Below are 17,402 nucleotides of genomic sequence, written 5' to 3'. Positions count from 1 at the left end.
GCTTGAAAGTACATCTTCTTGTTACTGTTGTTTTGTGTTAAGAATGTCAAGGGGAACTCATCTCTTAAAAATGCTACTGCCCTAATGAAACATACCTTACATTAGTTAATGTACATTTTAGAGTAGCTAGATACTTAGCTCTGCTTTTTTGTACTTCGCTAACATGAAGGGCGGCAACGTCCAGAGCTTCTTGCTGATTGTTCTGATAACCCCATTTGCAGTCCCATGTAAACATTTGAAGCTTAGGAAGTATTACTAGAGACGTATATTTTCGGTGGAAACTTCTGCTGAAGTTAGATTTAACTGCAGTACAGGATGGACTCAATTTCCATCCGTTGGTAGAAATTAATTCTTAGTAGTACTTCAAACTCTATTTCTGGTATCTGGGTAGAAACTTGGAAGCTTCAAGGGGAAAGCTGATTAAGAATCCCAAGCTAGGAAGAAGGAGACTACAACGGATTGCCTGGGTATATAAAATCTGAATTTGCCTGGGTATATAAAATCTGAATTTGAAGATAACATCCATTTCAGTCAAACTAGTTCCATTTACATTCAATCCTGGAGCAAACACAGGCACAACCGCAGAAGTAATACCCAAAATGATTTGGCTACTCATTTCTTTTCTCTGGAGGCTACGAAAAACAAGTTGCTTGATAATACTGGACATGGATATCAACTTCCAATAACTAAGAAAAATGCTTAATAGCTGCGGTTGTTACGTACATCCCTCACACTAAGAGGTTCTGCTTGAGGAAAAATTTGACTCGATAGTAGTGTTCATGGGAACAAACAAAACTGATAAGCCTGAGACATGTATATTCATACAAAACTTGGATCCTTCTGTAAACAATTGTTAAATACATTATGAAACTAATAATCCCTAAAAATGAGACTGATGTTGGTCACATTTTTAATAGATGTCAATAAAAAAAGCCGCAATACACCACTCTATTTTCTCTACACTACAGAAGACACGTTTGATTCGCATCTCTACCTGCTCTTTTTGCTGCCCTTCTTCTGATTCCTCTTGAACTTCGTAGCTTTCACCATAAGTGCACTTGATGCACTCTTGCCTTCGAGCTGCTTTGTCAGCTTTACCACCCTAGCCATACCCTTCCTTGCAACTGCTCGCTGCTCTGGTCTACGGCTCAACAGTTTACGATCTAGTGGCCAGTATGCATATGGTTCAAGCTTTCCCTTCCTCTTCACATCTCCACCAGCCTTCTTACTAGTGTATTCATTCCCTGTGTATGCCCACCCAGTTTCTGATGTCTTTCTCCGCTTCTTCACGAGTTGTTTGGAAGATTTTGCAGACAAATGGTTGCTGCCTTGACTTCTGGCATCTGTGTCAGGATCAACAGGGGATTCTTTCTTCTTTGGCTTTCCTTCCTCATGGATCACCAAACGTCCTTCAGGGTCAATCTCTGGCTCATCATCTGATTCTGGCTTTCGTTTGAGGTGTCGAGAGTATTTGAGGGCTGACCTTGTCTTTTGTTGATCTAGCAAGTCAAGCGGATCATCTCCTATTTGGGCAGAAAAATCATCTAGCAAGCTTTTGGATGCTCGATGGCTTCTTTTTGACCTATGCAGTTTATTCATGATCAAGTCACAGACAAAAAAATCTCGTTGGATAAGGTGGAGAATAATAGCACAGGAAGAAGCAATCAGCCTGTCATCTCTTGCTGGACATGCATTATGGCAGCTAATATAAATTGTGAAGTGTACAAGCTCCATTCTAAAGCCTGTCCACAATTAGTTATGCCAACTACATACCATCTGGCAAACCAACTCAAGAGTCCAAATTGTTTCTCACAGATCTTGAATAGATGATCCCATTTATCCCCAGAATGAGGAAAAAAAGTCTTCTTACCATAGCACAACTTATGCTGCTCAAAATCCAAATACTGACCTTAATGAAGATACTTTGGACTGAGCAATCTTGCTTCGATGACCAGGAGCTGCATCGCTGCCCTCAGAGTCTTCATTCCCAAAATCAGAAAATACTTTTGTATGATTCCATCCACTATGCCTGAAAATGTTCAATGATCAGAAGCCACCATCAGTATCAAACAGCATAATTGCAGACAGAACAATGATGTATGGATCAGAATGTTCAACATTAAACAAACAATATACAAACTTTGGCGTCCCTGAAATGCTGAGGTGGAAGAGTGGTAAAAAAAGCAAGGAATGGACAATTAAAGTTAATTCGGGCATAGCTATGATAGATGATAAGTTGCAAGAAAATCATTTGAGTAATAGCTCCATCAGTGACGATGTACCTGGATGTTGTTGCTTCCGAAATATGAGATCCAGCTTCGTCTTCAGACATAGCGGAACTTTTCCGTTCTTTCCGTTCATTGATCTGTGTATAACACGTGGAATTTTTAAACAGGAAAGCTCTAATTTTATAAGCATTTCAAGCAGAAGAATTTTTCTAACCTTCCGTATATTTGTAAGAAGTTTCATGTGTTCTTCAGGCATTACAGCTTTAACAGCATGTAAACCACATTTCCTAACCAGCATTTCAAGGAGATGCTTGACCTGACAATACCAAACATAGGTATGCAGCAACATCAATAATGAGGATAAGTGTTTTATCTCTCAAATCCAAGAGAAAAAAAAGTTCAACAGCTTAAAGAGGAGTGAGAAAAACTGGCTAACACTGTAATAGCTACTCAGAATAAAATACATATACAGCAGGTTGACCCAGCAGAGTACAGCATGTGGCCACAAACAAGGCCTTAAGGAATAAACTCAGTCAAGAAATCTCTATCCCACTGATGATCTGGAAGCACCGGAAACAATCTACAACGAGTCACATTAGGACCATTGTACAACCAGCTACCATTGTATGGCGCAGTGTGTTAAGGATTGCTTTGAGTACAAAATGGAATGATATATAAACAATATAAGACCTGGTGGTCATCAGCTGCCCCCCTAGGCACTTGTTTTTTAATACTTATGATAATATCTTTCTACTTACAGAGGTTCAAAAGAATCAAAATGCAGAAAGACAAACCTTGGCTTTGAAATGGTTCTTCACATCATCTTCTGGTTCCAATAACAGTCCTTCAACCATGCTTCTCAAGTGTGTCTGCAACCTATCAGCTTGTGATTTGGCAATCAATACCTTCAACAGACCTAAATTAGCCTGCATTTAAAATAAATCAGATAAGATAAACAACAGCTGTGAGATGAATGAAAATACACTTTCAACACGAAGGGATTGGAGCTACAATTCATTAAGCAGTCAGCTAAACCAAGTAGTAATAAACCTTAATTATTTCTCTGTTCTTCCTCCGTAGGAGGAGGAAAGCAGATGGAAGCAATTTGTAAGCTGCTGAGACAAGTTCTGAGAATTCATAAGCCAGACGAGCTACACCTTTTATTACAGCACTGATCATACATGGCGATTCACCAGTAAGCCCTCGAGCAACCTTGAATCAGGAGAAATGAGCCAACAAAGGCATCTGATAGTCAGTCATATATTTCCCTCCCAAGCACCAACATAACAGAATTGATAACATTGAAGAGAAAAATAATTAAAAACAAGCAACCATCTGATATAATACCATGTCAAAGAAATGTAGCAAAAACTCCTCTTTTCCTCCTCTGTTTTCATCCCCACATGCATGACCAATTTCAACAAGGATATCATAAGCTTTATTTCTTGTTTTCCTATTAACCTGAAAAGTTGATCCAAAAAAGACACCTGATTAGTAGTTAGTTGCAATGAATGACAGCATTAAGTGCAACCTGTTGACATTGATGACACATTTCTTTCCCCAAAAATCAACCCTTCAAGTGACATCTCAAATTATTGGCAGAAACGAGAAGTGCCAGACAAACCAGCTCTAATATAGCTGTTATGGCTATTTATGAAACACGAATGAAGGATACGAGATGCAAGTAATTGAAAGAGTCTTTCAGTTATTATTCAGGACTTTGGCAGTTCTTTCTGCCTGAGTCCAACTTGAATGGGATAAGAAGAACAATTAAACAAAAGTATGATTTTGTCCCTAATTTGACGGGAGGGATACTAGTGGCATGTTTCTTTTGAGATATACATTTATGTTAACCTTCCCTGACAGTTTGATCTTTTAGCTGAACTGGTAAACAACATGGTGGCACGGCAGGAAGGTCATGCGTTCAACCCGTGGGAAGTTTCCCAATATTTCTCCTACCTAGGTTGATATTGTGGCCACATGCAAGGACCATGATCTAGGCCTGTGTGTTTCAGAGGAATGTAGATGCATACGTTTATGCTGACCTTCCCTAACAGTTTGATCTTTCAGGTGAAAGGGTAGGCTAACAGTTTCTCTACAGAAACAACATTCTCAACAATTTTTCTTCTTTCTTTCCTCACAACTTTAACATGTTATGGACAATTTTGAATGCTAGTACAGACAAATATTTTTGGCTGAACAAATTGGCAGAGACTGGCCAGTTTCCAGGTTTGACCTGCTTTGGGTGCATCTCTAAGTTGAGGAGACATTAAAATCAGCAAGCAACCAGTTCCTAGGCCAGTCTGTCTGATTTACATTAAGTTTTATATCTCATTAACAGGTTAACTACCATAAAAATGACCAAGCTAATAAAGAAAACAATTTCCAACAAAAACCTAATGAAAAATTCCACAGGTTTACAAGGACATACCTCTTTCAGCCCAAGTATTATCTCGGTTAGGAAAGAACTAATCACATTGCTTTTCCACTGTTTTGTAGCATCCTGAAAAGTTAAGAAAAAGCTTACAGGCTTTAGATACATCAGGGGCATAACTGAAAGTCTAAAATTAGATATGCACAATTTTCTAACAACCTTGGAAGCATGGACAATTAAGAAATATAAGCAGTCTAGTCTGTGACGTTTGGCTGAGAAGTGACAGGATGGCAGTGCTTCAATCATCAGGTCTAGCAAGTAGTCAAGTTTCATTGCAAGGAACTCACCACGATCCTGGCCACAATTAAACAAAAATATTAGTCTAAACACAACAAATATTTTAAGAGGCCATTTTCTTGAGCAGGTAAACTTGGTGGGTAGTTACTTTATCCTGGGTGGAAATAATTTTTTTGAATATAAAACAAAGAAAAATAGCTACTGTATCCATCAAATATTTTCTATAGGCTTCATGATTTGGAAACTTAAATCCATGATACAATTCAACCTGAAAGGATGGCTTTGAGCTTGAATCTCTCAACTGCATTACTGCACTCAACTAAATCAAATCTGACAACAGCAACACAAGATAGCTGTGAGCTTCGTCAATCAACTTCACTCATCTAAGCCTTATCACAACCATGATTTGAGAGCTAGCTAAGGACTCAGTAATCTCCTCTTTTTTTCTCCCCCCCCCCTCTCTCTTCTTTGGGATGTTGTTGGAAAACTGATACAAAGAAAACAGCATTGACCCAGGACCCTGGTAACATCTCAGTACCTCAGCAAGAACATCTCTGTATTTAGAATTATTGCATGGAATGATGAATAAACGCGGAGAGACGCAAGTAAGAGTGAAAGAGGAAATATTAAGATTGATGCATTTTACATTTATCTGCTAATCCACTTCCAGTGCCTTCATTTCGACCAAATTGCACTAGAAGTCAGATTTGAAGCACAGTTCATTAAATTCATATGAAGTGACTCATAGTGAGAATGAAAGAGGAGTTGATGAGGCCTATGCTAAATATTGATGTATTTAGCAGTTGTACATTTTAATGGTTATTTAAATGTTTAGCATTATTTTACACTTTGATTGCTTTCTATGGTTAATTTTGTATTGAGAAGGGTAACTTTGTTCATCTATGCTTAACCACCTAGGTTCCTAAGTCAAGACTCCCATTTCAACTTAGATTTCAAAAAATCTGATAGTGTCTTTGTTTTTAAATGCCCAAAATATATATACATGAGCAAATTGTCAAAACCCAACAATTTTTATTTTTATTAAACTGCATCAGCTCTTGAATATCTCAACCCAACTCAGTATTTTGGCTGACCCAATTCTTGACAGTTGTCACTATCAAATCAGATAGGTCTACAAGAGAGGCAATGATAATCTGAATGAAAAAAAATCTTCACTTGGAATTTCTAAAATGGTTAATAAACAAATCATGGGTCCCACCTTGGCCATAAGTCCATGTTTGCGGGGAACAAAAAAAGAGATGATAACTACAGATAAAGGATGGGAGGAATAGATCATTTTCAATTACAACACGATGCATCATAAACAAGACTCCCCTTTGCATTTGATAATGTTTGGTTGCTCGTCACAGAAGTTGGTTCTTTTTACATATGCAACAAAGCATCTAATCTGGCACACTGATAGATGACACGTTTATTCCCACTTTTGGCTAGAGATAGAAGCACATGATCTAGATTATCCACAAGTCAAGTTTCCTAGTCTACAATAAAATGCCTTTTCATATTGGCACTTATCTCAATGTGTACCAATAATCTATACAGTATGGAACATAAACCAACATGGCAAGCGTAAAAAAGGCATAACAATAAAAATTAATTATTAAATAAAATGGATGCTAAGATCACAGTTGTCAAAGTGGCCCAAGGAGGAGCAGTGATCTTATTTCCCCTCCTTTCTCGCATCACTTATTATGCTACAGTATATACCTTACATTATTTAGGGGGAAAAAAATCAACATTAAACCACTCGAGTCAGCAGATATCAAATATTTAACCCACATCTTGTCATCCAAAATCACAGCAAGATATTAAAGCATCAAAAGTCAACATTAGGCCACATAAATTCATGAAAAATCAATATTCAGCCACATACCAAGTCGTCAAAAATCAACCTAACAGAAGAAGATAGCACAACTGAAGAAGCAAAATGTTGGAAGTTTGAAACAATCAAAGCATATATTTGGTTTATACTATTCTTATAAAACATAACTGTATCTGTAAGTAATTAAACTGCTCTAGATTTGGGGTTAAGTATTTGTTACCTAAGAAGTTTTACTGGTCAAATATTTACACGAGACTTACCGTATTAGGTAAGACCACAAATCTAACATTAGCTTAGAGAATGCTATTAAAATCAGTCTTAACTGGAAATATTATTTCATGCATATCAAAACAAACCATTTTTTTTCAATATTTTACAGCTCTATTAGTTCTTAACAATTTTTACCATATTAATTCTTAAGGATTTTTTTTGACTTTAGAAAAATTCTAGCATTTGAAAACTGAAAATTTTCACAATTAGCCAAACATCCAATTATTGTTCTTGAGCTACGTTTTTCCCTTTTTGGAATTTATTTTCTATATATCTTCACTGGATTCAAAGTTGTTGGGGGAGAGGGGGGTTGTATTTTCTAATTCATGATAATATCCTAAATAGATGAAAATGTTACTTAAATGGTTTGGCATAAAGAGGGACTAAACCTGGTTCAATGCAACTCAAATGATTGATACTGCTAAGGAACCAATCGCTCATCGCCTAGAACACCGCAGATCAGCCCAACGCTAGGCAATGCCTGGGCAACAACGCCTTTACAACTATGGCTTAAACTTGTATTACCTTCCACTCTTACATGGATAATTATATCTCAAACTTGTATTCTTTTGGGTGAATAAAAATATTTTATAAAGAGCCCAAAAGGGAGAAAATCAAGAAAACAAAGACTACTACTTACAAATTTAATTATTAATAAGGACAGTTAACAAAGAGCTTGAAAAATTGAGTAGAGATCGATACCCTGAGAAGAATTGAAAGAGTTTTGTATGCTTTTTTCTGAATCAAACCATCAGTGTCCTGAAAATCAGAAAAACTCAAACATTATAAAGCCAACTTTCTTAAAGTAGAAGAATACATGATAAAGTACCTTTGGAAAATGAACTAGAATCAACAATAATAGGTACAAAAACAGACCCTCAGTGCTGGTTTTATTGCATCAAATAAAAGATCAACCCCTTCAGCATCCAAACCAGGCAGAAGAGATACGGCCAAATCCAATAGTTGTGCCCTGAAAATATAACGAATGGTAAGAAGGTCAAAGACTACCAATAATATAACAAAATAACAACTCTAGATGCAATCTTCACAAATTCCCACGATTAACAGCTAGGACTTTTTACAACTAAATAAATATAAGAACAACTCTAGATGCAAACTTCACAAATTCCCACAATTTAACATCTAGGACTTTTTATAACCAAATATGTGACTTTCCATAACCAAGACAACTATCAGACTAACGGAATGAACCCATACATACAGGAGGAAACGTACCTGGCAAGGGATGGTGAATGTTCAGTCCCTGTGCCATCAATCTTCATAGCACTGTGTCTGGAATGCTCAGCTTCAGCAGCTTCGTTAGTCACCTTCAAAAGGTTCTCCATTGTTTTTCTGTAGAATTTCTTCACGATTTCCTTATCTGCTATGGAAGCAAACTCGCTGATCGCAGACTGTAAATGGTTAAAAAAAATGTCATGTATTTCTTGAACTTCCAATCACCATGTGTGAAACAGGTGACAGGTAACATAATTAAGATGAGTTCTATCATAGATGACCATATGAACCCATAATTGATAATTCTAAGCTTAAGTAAACAGCATCAGTCGACGCTTAATTGAAACTTGGGTTGTTTGCACAATATCCTGTTAAGCAAGGAAGATGCAGCATAGATTAATTAAGCACTGTTTAAAGAGCCTGAGAGCATAGTATGTAAATAGCCTCTTTAAAGTATGACATGAGCAAACTAACAAGCCCGACTGCCCAAGTCTATAATATAAGTTGGGTAGCTCTCCTCAAGTTGAGGATGTACAAATTATTTGATGAGTTAAGGTCAAATATGTTCCCATCTTTTCACTTCATCAAGGATGAGAAGGTATAAAGTCTAAGAAAAGAAGGCTGCACTATCAAAGCCATAGATTAGAAAATTGGTATTTGAGCTTTAGAAGTGACGCTGTCATGCTGCTACTCTTTGTTGTGAACCAACTTCAATGTTTTCTGGAGGACTGGAGAAAATTTGTAGTTGTCATTAACTCATTATGATATGACCAACACTCTTGTAGCTTTTAGTACTCTTAAGTGCTTAGGCTCCCATCGCATGGGCTGCCTTGACAAGCATGATCACTGCATTGCTCAATCATGAACTCATACACCAATGAATTGAAAGAACTTACCTTATAAAGAAGCGTGTTTCAAAGAAAGAGAGCAACCAGAAATGCCCCTTCTAGCTCTATATAAGCCTTCACATGGCACACACTAAGGCCAAACCCTCTTCGGTCCATGAAAAATACCAAGGCGCTCTAACATCTTATTTTTTTTTTCTTCTTTTGGGTAGGGAAAGGACAGGAGGGGGGACGGTCTTAAGTTTCTTAAAGGATGCAACACGCTCTACCTTCTTCCTAGTTTCTCCACCCCTTTTTTCCCAGAAATCCATAAACCATACTTGGGAATTATGCAGCATAAATAGGTAGTTCCCTCAATAACAAAGATCCACAAAAACAGAAGATTGTTATGATAACAAAGGATGACAACAACAATAGAAACTTATTGTAACTTCTCTAAACACTTCCTACAGACCATTTTAGGGCATAGAATTCCCCAAGGTCAATATTCCACTCATAACAGTTACAAATTTCCAGTCAACACTGACTTTGTGAATAAAATAGATCTAGCCTGATTTTAGAATGCGCATTTGATTCCCTAGAGAAAAAAACAAAAAGCCACAAGTCACTTGGCAAGCCTGAGGATGCCAGTCCACAGTTTCAATGGCATCTAGGTGACTGAAGGGACTGGAAGAGGCCTGAATGCAAGGAAAACAAAGCACTTGCATAGGCAGCCAAGGCACCTGAACATGACATATTAAACAAAGAAGAGAAAAGCCCAGCCCAGTCCAGCCATCCAGCTGACTTTTCCCACCCAACTCAGGTTAGGTTTCTGATTAGGGCTTGACAATTAGGCTGGGAATTGACCAACCTTAGTACCTTACTTCTCACCATGTGTGAATCTCAAAGGAAGATCATATCTTGTCATGGTCCACTTAGTAGGGCAGTAGGACGCTGGTAAGCCCTTTGAGCCCTCATTAGGTGGTCCTGGATTTGGTTTACATTATGGGGATCCACCAACTAAGATAGCAATTTCAAATTTTATATCATTTATGAGAGAGAGGACTTGAAATTGACAACACCATGGCAAAGTTCAAGACAACAATGCAACAAAACAAGAAGGAAGAAGTTGACATGCTTACAATAGGGCATGCAACTATTATATTTACAAAGCAAATTACCTGCAAACATCCACCACTATCTTTTGAAGACTGCATGAAGATCCCAGATAAAATTGACAAGAACTCACGAGAAGAAGACTTCAGAGCATTCAAATTCTTTTCTACGACTTGTGGTTTGTAATAGGCTTGAGCTTTCTGTTCAGGAACGCTTGTTTCATCACTAGACTGATCCTTATTCTCTTCCCACAATCTCTTATTCTGTTGAATGAGAATCTGCAGGCTGGAACATATGATCCCACGTACATCAGGATCTTCACGAAGGGCACTGCATAATGCCTTTTTGAGATCCTTAAAACTCTCAGCAGTATCTAAAGGATAGTTGCAAAAGGCAGGCAACAATGCCCACAGTGAATATACAATTGCTTCTGCATTTCTAGCTGAGACAACCCGGCCCTCTTTCTCAAGCTGCCAAAAGTAGGATATTCACTAATAGCACGAATACATGCTAGGAAGCAAAACCAAGCGACCTATCAAGGCAAGGTTCATACCTTCTGGGATCTCTGCCTCATCACTCCTGCCACGCACAAGATTGACCTTGTAAAGAAGCTCAAATGAGCGCCCACGATATAATGCTTCAAAATTGGAAGCACCCAAATATTCGCTTCAGATAGGTCTTCTGCTTCCAAATTAAGGGGTATTAAGCCTAAAAACATTTCAGGCCCCATTGCAACAACAGCAGATCCTAAACATTCATGAAGCTGCAAATTCCAAATGACATCAACAACTCCGCATACTGATCATATCTAAAAAAATAAAATCTGAACTCTTTTGAAGGAAAAAGGGGAAATAAATTGTCAAATTTAGAATTACTTTGGTAATGATCGCAGTGATCATTAATAAAGTTCAAGATCGGATGTAGGCAATGATAATACAGACAAATAAAATACATTGTCAGGACTGAAATTAAAGGTGGAAAATGCATTTTCATGAAAATGAGATTCATCGTATAAATAGAACTTTCTTTTTTATTTAACAAAATGTGATCACCTGTTTCCTGGAGGGGAGGTCTTCATCTGGTAGCTTCTGCATATCAGCTAGGCCCTTAATGGTTCCTCTCAACAGATTTGAGGAATATTTTCCTGAGAATAGGATAATAAGAACAGGTAATAAATAAACAGTCATCAACTATAGTACTGTTGGCATAAGTTTAGTAAAGAAAAAGGGATTACTGGTAGTCCTAGACACAGAGGCAGAAGAGGGGAGAGATGACTAACTGACACAACATTCAGCTATATATTTTTTGACAGAGCAAAAAACCTGACACAGAAAAATCAAGTATGAGAGATCTAATGACAAGCCATGTATATAAAGCTCAATCACAGGGCACTTGTCTTCTACCACATGGCAAAACAACTCAAACTGAAACTGCACACCAATTGTCTGACCCATCAACCCCTAGTTGCATGCAAGTTTCAGTTCAAGTACACAACCATGTAGAGTAAAGCTTTAGACAGAGCTGAAAAGACAATAAGACATAGTTTAGAAAACAACTCACAGTGATTAATAATTAAAGGGATGAAAATTCAACAGGAAATTACTTTTATTAACACCCCCCCCCCGACCAAGGAAAAAAATGGAAAAAGAAATTAAAGGCAACTTTTACAGGATCGAATTAGAACTGTGAAATTCTAGAATACAATTAAGACTTGAGAAAACTCAGTTTGGTTAAAAATTAAGGTTGAGTGATCTTGTGGCAGAAAGGATAGTCAAAGTCTCATCAAATTCTGATGGCTAGGCTGTGAGATTTAGAACTATCCTACTGCAGTAAGGAATTTTATAACAGACAGAATTTAAGGAATGGACTAGTAAATTCAAGAATTCAAAGGTCAAAACAAAAAATCAGATGCAATTAATACAAAAGACAAGTAAAACAGGTATTGAATGTAAAATGTAAACATGAAAATCAATGGGAAGATCCATGTAGCCGACCCATTTAGTTGGGATAAGGCTGACTTGCTGTGATATGAGGTTTAAAAAATTTCAGCTCTGACCTGTAACTTTTAAGCAGAATAGATAGAATAATAAGAACAATAATAAGAGGGATGGGGGGAGAGAGAGAGAGAGGGAAAAAGAAGAAGAAGAAGTAGAAGACAACAGGTTTGGAATCCATCTAGATTCCAGGCTAGAATCTGCAACGGTAAAAGACTATTGAATATCTACAGCTAAATTTCAGAAGAGAAACCTTTACATCTTCAACTAGTGGGGAGGCCTCTAGGCCTTGCATTAATTTATGGCTACTCTTCTAGACCCAATCATGTTAGATTAAAGAATGACAAACCTCTAAATCTAAAGAAATTGAGTAAATCCTTATCCAATCAACTAGCTATGGAAGAGGGCTAATCTAACCCAATGACTTAACTAATAAGAAAATACCGTTGATGAGACTGGATAAAATTGATATCACAATCCAGCCTAGTTACAGATATAAATTACATCAAATGTAAAGAAATAGTTGCTAACCCGGGGGGGGGGGGGGACTTGCTGCTACAAGATAAGATTCCTGCTTAAATCTGGAATCCCATCTCAGAAGCAGAATTTGACAGGAAAACAAGAGCTCTGTCATGACAACCTATTTACTTCATGAATTGCTAGCAATTGAGCCAAATGGTAAGCTGGACATAAATTATTAATAAGGGGTTAATCCAGGTCACAACCTTCAAACAACTGACTCAAGAACAGTTGCCACATAACAGAAAATAATAGAGCTCAGACAGAAGCCAAAAACAAGGCCTATGCAGCTATCTTACTCAAATTTCTAAAGAATAAAAGTTACTGCAGTGTGAACTTTGTACAACCCATCTTACTTGGTTAGTTCTATTTTTTTTATTGATAACGAATTGAGGCTTATCCTGATGCAAAATCAAAGTTCTAAAAGCAGTATGGCGGCCACCATGACAGGCTGTTGGTTTATGTTATGTAGATCGAAATATTAGGGAAAAACAACCAAAAGGGTGAACAATGTCAATAGTCCATATTTGCTTGCCTTGTTGTTGATTTTTTTAGAGAAACTTTCGGGCTCATTAAGGGAAGAAAGATTCTATCCTAATGCTCCCATGGGCTAATCTGGAATTTTCAGTCCAAGAAAGCATCTCTTATTTCATTGCCATTTGCCAATAGAATCTCCCGTAGTTTCTAATTTCCATAGCTATAGCTTGATTTCTTCTCTATAATAGGGGTTTATATTTTGATCTATAGCAGCTAGATTTTATAGGAAGTTTCCGGTTGGATGAAAGGTGCTCGGTTAATGGTACTCAGTATCATTCCAGAAGCTGATTTCAGCTAGACTGTTATTTTTGAAACAGTAAAATTTTGACAAATTTCACTGAAACATTGAACTTTTTCAACAAAGAAAAACTAGCCTCTTTTTTTTTTGGGGGGGGGGAACCAAAACTAGCCATTTTCGCATGTAAAATGCTGAAATGAATGAAATTCCAAAATGTAATGGTTGAAATAATCAAAATTTCAACAAAAAATGCATAGATCAGAATGTTCAAAATTTTGAAATATGCATTTTCTTCATTTTGAGATAGCATTCTTAAGTGGAAATGCAGATTCCTAACCAGAAGTTTGGGTGGATTCTAGCCTTATCTTATCATTCTATTTGTTCTTCTATCTATCAACCAATCCACAAGTCATGAAGTTCTGGATACTCACACCCTTCTTGTTATACTGTTTCTGTTCAACATTTTAGTTCTGCTTTGTTACTGGTTTCTGCCACATGTTTCTGGTTCTGATTTTGTTATTGATTCAGTTCAGGTTTATCTCTCTTCAAAGTTTAATTCAGAATTTCTGAGAACCTTAATTGACATCTTTAACTTATTTTCTTTTTCTACTTTCCTTGACTCCTAGTTCTCTCTTCTAATACTGTTATACCTATTACTATTTAATCCTTATAGGATCCATGTAGGCAACCTCATTTAGTTGAGATAGGCTTATGGTTGTCGCTGTTGTTACCTGTTCACAGTAGGATATTCAGAAAGCAACAATGCTTTATATATATTAAATTTTAAAAAAAAAATAAAATTTGATGACTGTACATCCAGGAAGAAGAGAACACCAGAAATGAAATGAAATATACTCCAGAGGAATTGGGTAGTACCTAATTTATCAAACATTGTTGAAACAATCTGGAATACCATGTCCTGAACTGCAACGTACTGATAATCAAGTAAACTCTCAATTGTGGCACATACTTTTTCTATGATTGTTGGCCGTGATGTTGGATCAATTTCAGTATCCACGCCTTGCTTGATCAACTTTTCATCAATACATGCACTTATAAGGTTCTTGAATGCTCCCATGGCTGCAAACAAAGCCTCCTCATGCTCGCATGCCAAGATTTCTGTCAACACCAAAATACAATACTGATCCATTAAGTACACAGGTTGCTGTAACATCGTCTTTAAATAGTTCCACATTCTCTGCAGATTTTTGTCATATCCAGAACTTAAAAAACTTCAACTAATTCAATTCTGATTATAGTAGGTTCTAGGACTTCAGTCAATTCCATTGACTCATGGTCCTATTCAGTACCAGTCCCATCATAATCAAATATTGCAACAGTTTCATCTAAAATTAGTTCAACTCCATTGAGCCATTGTCATATTTCAGCGTTCAGTCCTACTCAATGTGAATCAAACATTTAGTTATATTGTTTTTCCTAACATAAGAAATAATTTTTTAAACTTGGGTTGGGAGTTTTGTAACCCTATGAAAATAACAGCTTGCAGAATGCATGTATTATGTAGATAAGGAAATTGAAATCACAAAACCTTTAAGTGCAGTGAACACAAGAGGAAGCTTCACCACGCAGAGTTGCCTATTCAAGGCATAAACTTTTTGCATGCCAATATCTAGCAAGCGTGCAGTGCAAGTCATGCCATCCACAGACTTATCATTAGCAGAGATAGATGATGAAAGAGAGCACAACAGATCTAGCAGAGCTTCAGGAGAAACTTCTGAAGATGGATAGATACAAAGTGCATGCAAACAGTCTGTTATTCGCCTAACAACAATGGGTTGTCGCACTTCCAATAGAGACTTAAAGTACTTTAGGATGCTTGTTGTGAACTTTATGGTCATTAAAGGTAGGCACTCTTTCAAAGCATTCAGAATATGAAGAACCTCTTGCGCTCCTTTGGGCCTTTCTGAGGCACTGGAATTTGATCCACCGGCAAGTAGGAGAAATTTTTCGAAGATGTTTGTGACTCCTTCACTGGCAGGTGCCAGCACCCCTGACCCTTGAAAGTTCCCTAGGACATCACGAAGACATGTCTGTGATTGCCTTCTTACCTGTTCAAAATTGAGCTGACCATGTTATTACATGTAATTTTTATGTTTTATCCACAAATTGTGCACAAAATTCAATGATTCTCCAAGAGATATTCTTGACTAAAAATCCACAAATCATGCACAAAATTCATTAACTTTCCAAGAGATATTCTTGATTAAAAATAAAGTAAACATGATCAACAAAGCTCAACCACCCATTATTCAACAAGCATATAGGGGACGCCTAAAAATGATCTCTTCAATGATCAATAATAAGTTTTCTAAATCCATGAAATACGCAAGTGTAGGCCGATAGAGCAGTGATAAACACAGATGGACGAGTAAACAAGTAATTGGGAATGATATTTAAACAACCTATACATAAAATCTCCTACATTGGAAAAGTTCAAAATAAATAACTTAGTTTTCTTTTAAAAAATCAACACATAACATCCATCCAGAGAACATTAGCTTCCAGTGAAACAAGGAATTTCGAATGTAAAATATGAGATATTTATGCAGAGTGGGATTACAAAATATCCACCTTATTGTCAGAATTTGTGATGAAGCTCAGAAGAAGATTATAAAGCTTAGAAATCTCCAACCAACTAGACTTATCACTGGCAATAAGCAGATATGAGATGCACTTCAATCCCGAAGTTGCAGCTCCTGCACTCACGGATTTAGAACGAAGGACTCGAACAATTGGTTCAGAAACAAAATCTCTCTTTTTTCTCAAAACTGCACCAGACACCCTCGGAAGAATCATTGATAAGAGGGTGAGTAGAGCTGTGATTACAGGATCAGAAGCTCCAGGTTCGTTGGAAAGTCTATCAAGTGACGAGATTGTTGCACCAGAAGTAAGCCACAGCTATTAATGGCTGACCTTGATCTTTCAGCTCTTGAGACATGGCGCCAACGACTGAGCAGAGGTGCTGATGACCTTCCTTTGTGGAATTACCGAATCTTGATAGTATGGAAGTGCAAAGATCATCGCTTTCTTCTACATTAGCAGGTAATTCATCTATTTCCCAGCTTTCCATGGCTGGAGAGGAAGAGAAACTCTACGTTGGTGACACAGAACTGGTTAGGGTTTAGGGGTTTCGGCAAGGAACAAGATAGAGTAGGAAAAACTTACAAAATTAAAATCAGAATTTTAAAAGAAAAAAAGTTAAAAGAAATAAAAGCTCAGCCAACACCAATAAATTCCTATTTTACCCTTGGGGTTGCGATTTTTTGGCGGTGTGGATCGGGATATTTATGCGAAATGTGTCGCTCAAACCGATTCTGAAGTTATTCGGACCGACTTCCGTCACAAAGTCCTGGTTTTTAAGTGGACCAACAATTTTGAAGACTTAAACCCAACCGAAACCGGTCCAACCCAGGGTTTTGGTCTAATGATAGGTTGAATGTAAGTTTACATGCCTTCTAGTTGTTATTTCATTATCCTAGTTTTGACTTGAGTTTATGTAATTTTGCCTAAGTACTTGCATATAACCCAATATCTTACAAAAATAGATTGAATATGAGTTTTGTTATGAGAATGTGTAGGCAAACTTGAATGTTGCACGTTAAATGCGCAACACCTATTGTCAACGGTCGAGATTTAGTGTTGTGCATTAAATTTAATGCAGAACACTAAAGTTGAACTGAAGAATGTGTTTGTGCGATTCTCCTTGCTATTTCAACAACTTTTTTACTTGCTTTCTATCCTCTATTGGCTCTTCCAATTCAGTGCTTAGAATGTGGTTGTGCTTAGATGATTATTACAGGTGATATTTTTTTTTTGGGTGGGAAATAGTAATTTATCTGCAGACAATAAGATGCTCTTAGCTTTAAGCTTACAAAAGTCCTAAAGCCAAGGAGTTGAAATAGGACAAA

The 17,402-nt window shown here is 37.1% G+C and overlaps 1 protein-coding gene across 1 annotated transcript; it reads right to left on the bottom strand.

The window, feature by feature from the left end:
- Positions 1–480: 480 nt before the first annotated feature.
- LOC149000618 (ARM repeat superfamily protein) lies at positions 481–16,653 on the bottom strand. The gene is given in 19 exon segments (XM_089139503.1): positions 481–1,582; positions 1,910–2,029; positions 2,283–2,365; positions 2,443–2,544; positions 3,023–3,154; positions 3,279–3,440; positions 3,576–3,689; positions 4,660–4,731; positions 4,822–4,956; positions 7,712–7,768; positions 7,886–7,979; positions 8,246–8,421; positions 10,251–10,655; positions 10,739–10,948; positions 11,238–11,329; positions 14,350–14,592; positions 15,023–15,542; positions 16,066–16,377; positions 16,379–16,653. Coding segments are annotated over 19 exon segments (3,807 nt in total). The 5' UTR covers positions 16,565–16,653; the 3' UTR covers positions 481–990.
- Between the last annotated feature and the right edge of the window lie 749 nt (positions 16,654–17,402).

The sequence above is a fragment of the Hakea prostrata genome, chromosome 11 (assembly GCF_041222555.1).
Source record: "Hakea prostrata isolate BN-2017 chromosome 11, UWA_Hpros_2, whole genome shotgun sequence".
NCBI classification, from domain to species: Eukaryota; Viridiplantae; Streptophyta; class Magnoliopsida; order Proteales; family Proteaceae; genus Hakea; species Hakea prostrata.
Note: the sequence above shows the minus strand (reverse complement) of the source record. Positions and strands in the feature narration are given on the sequence as shown.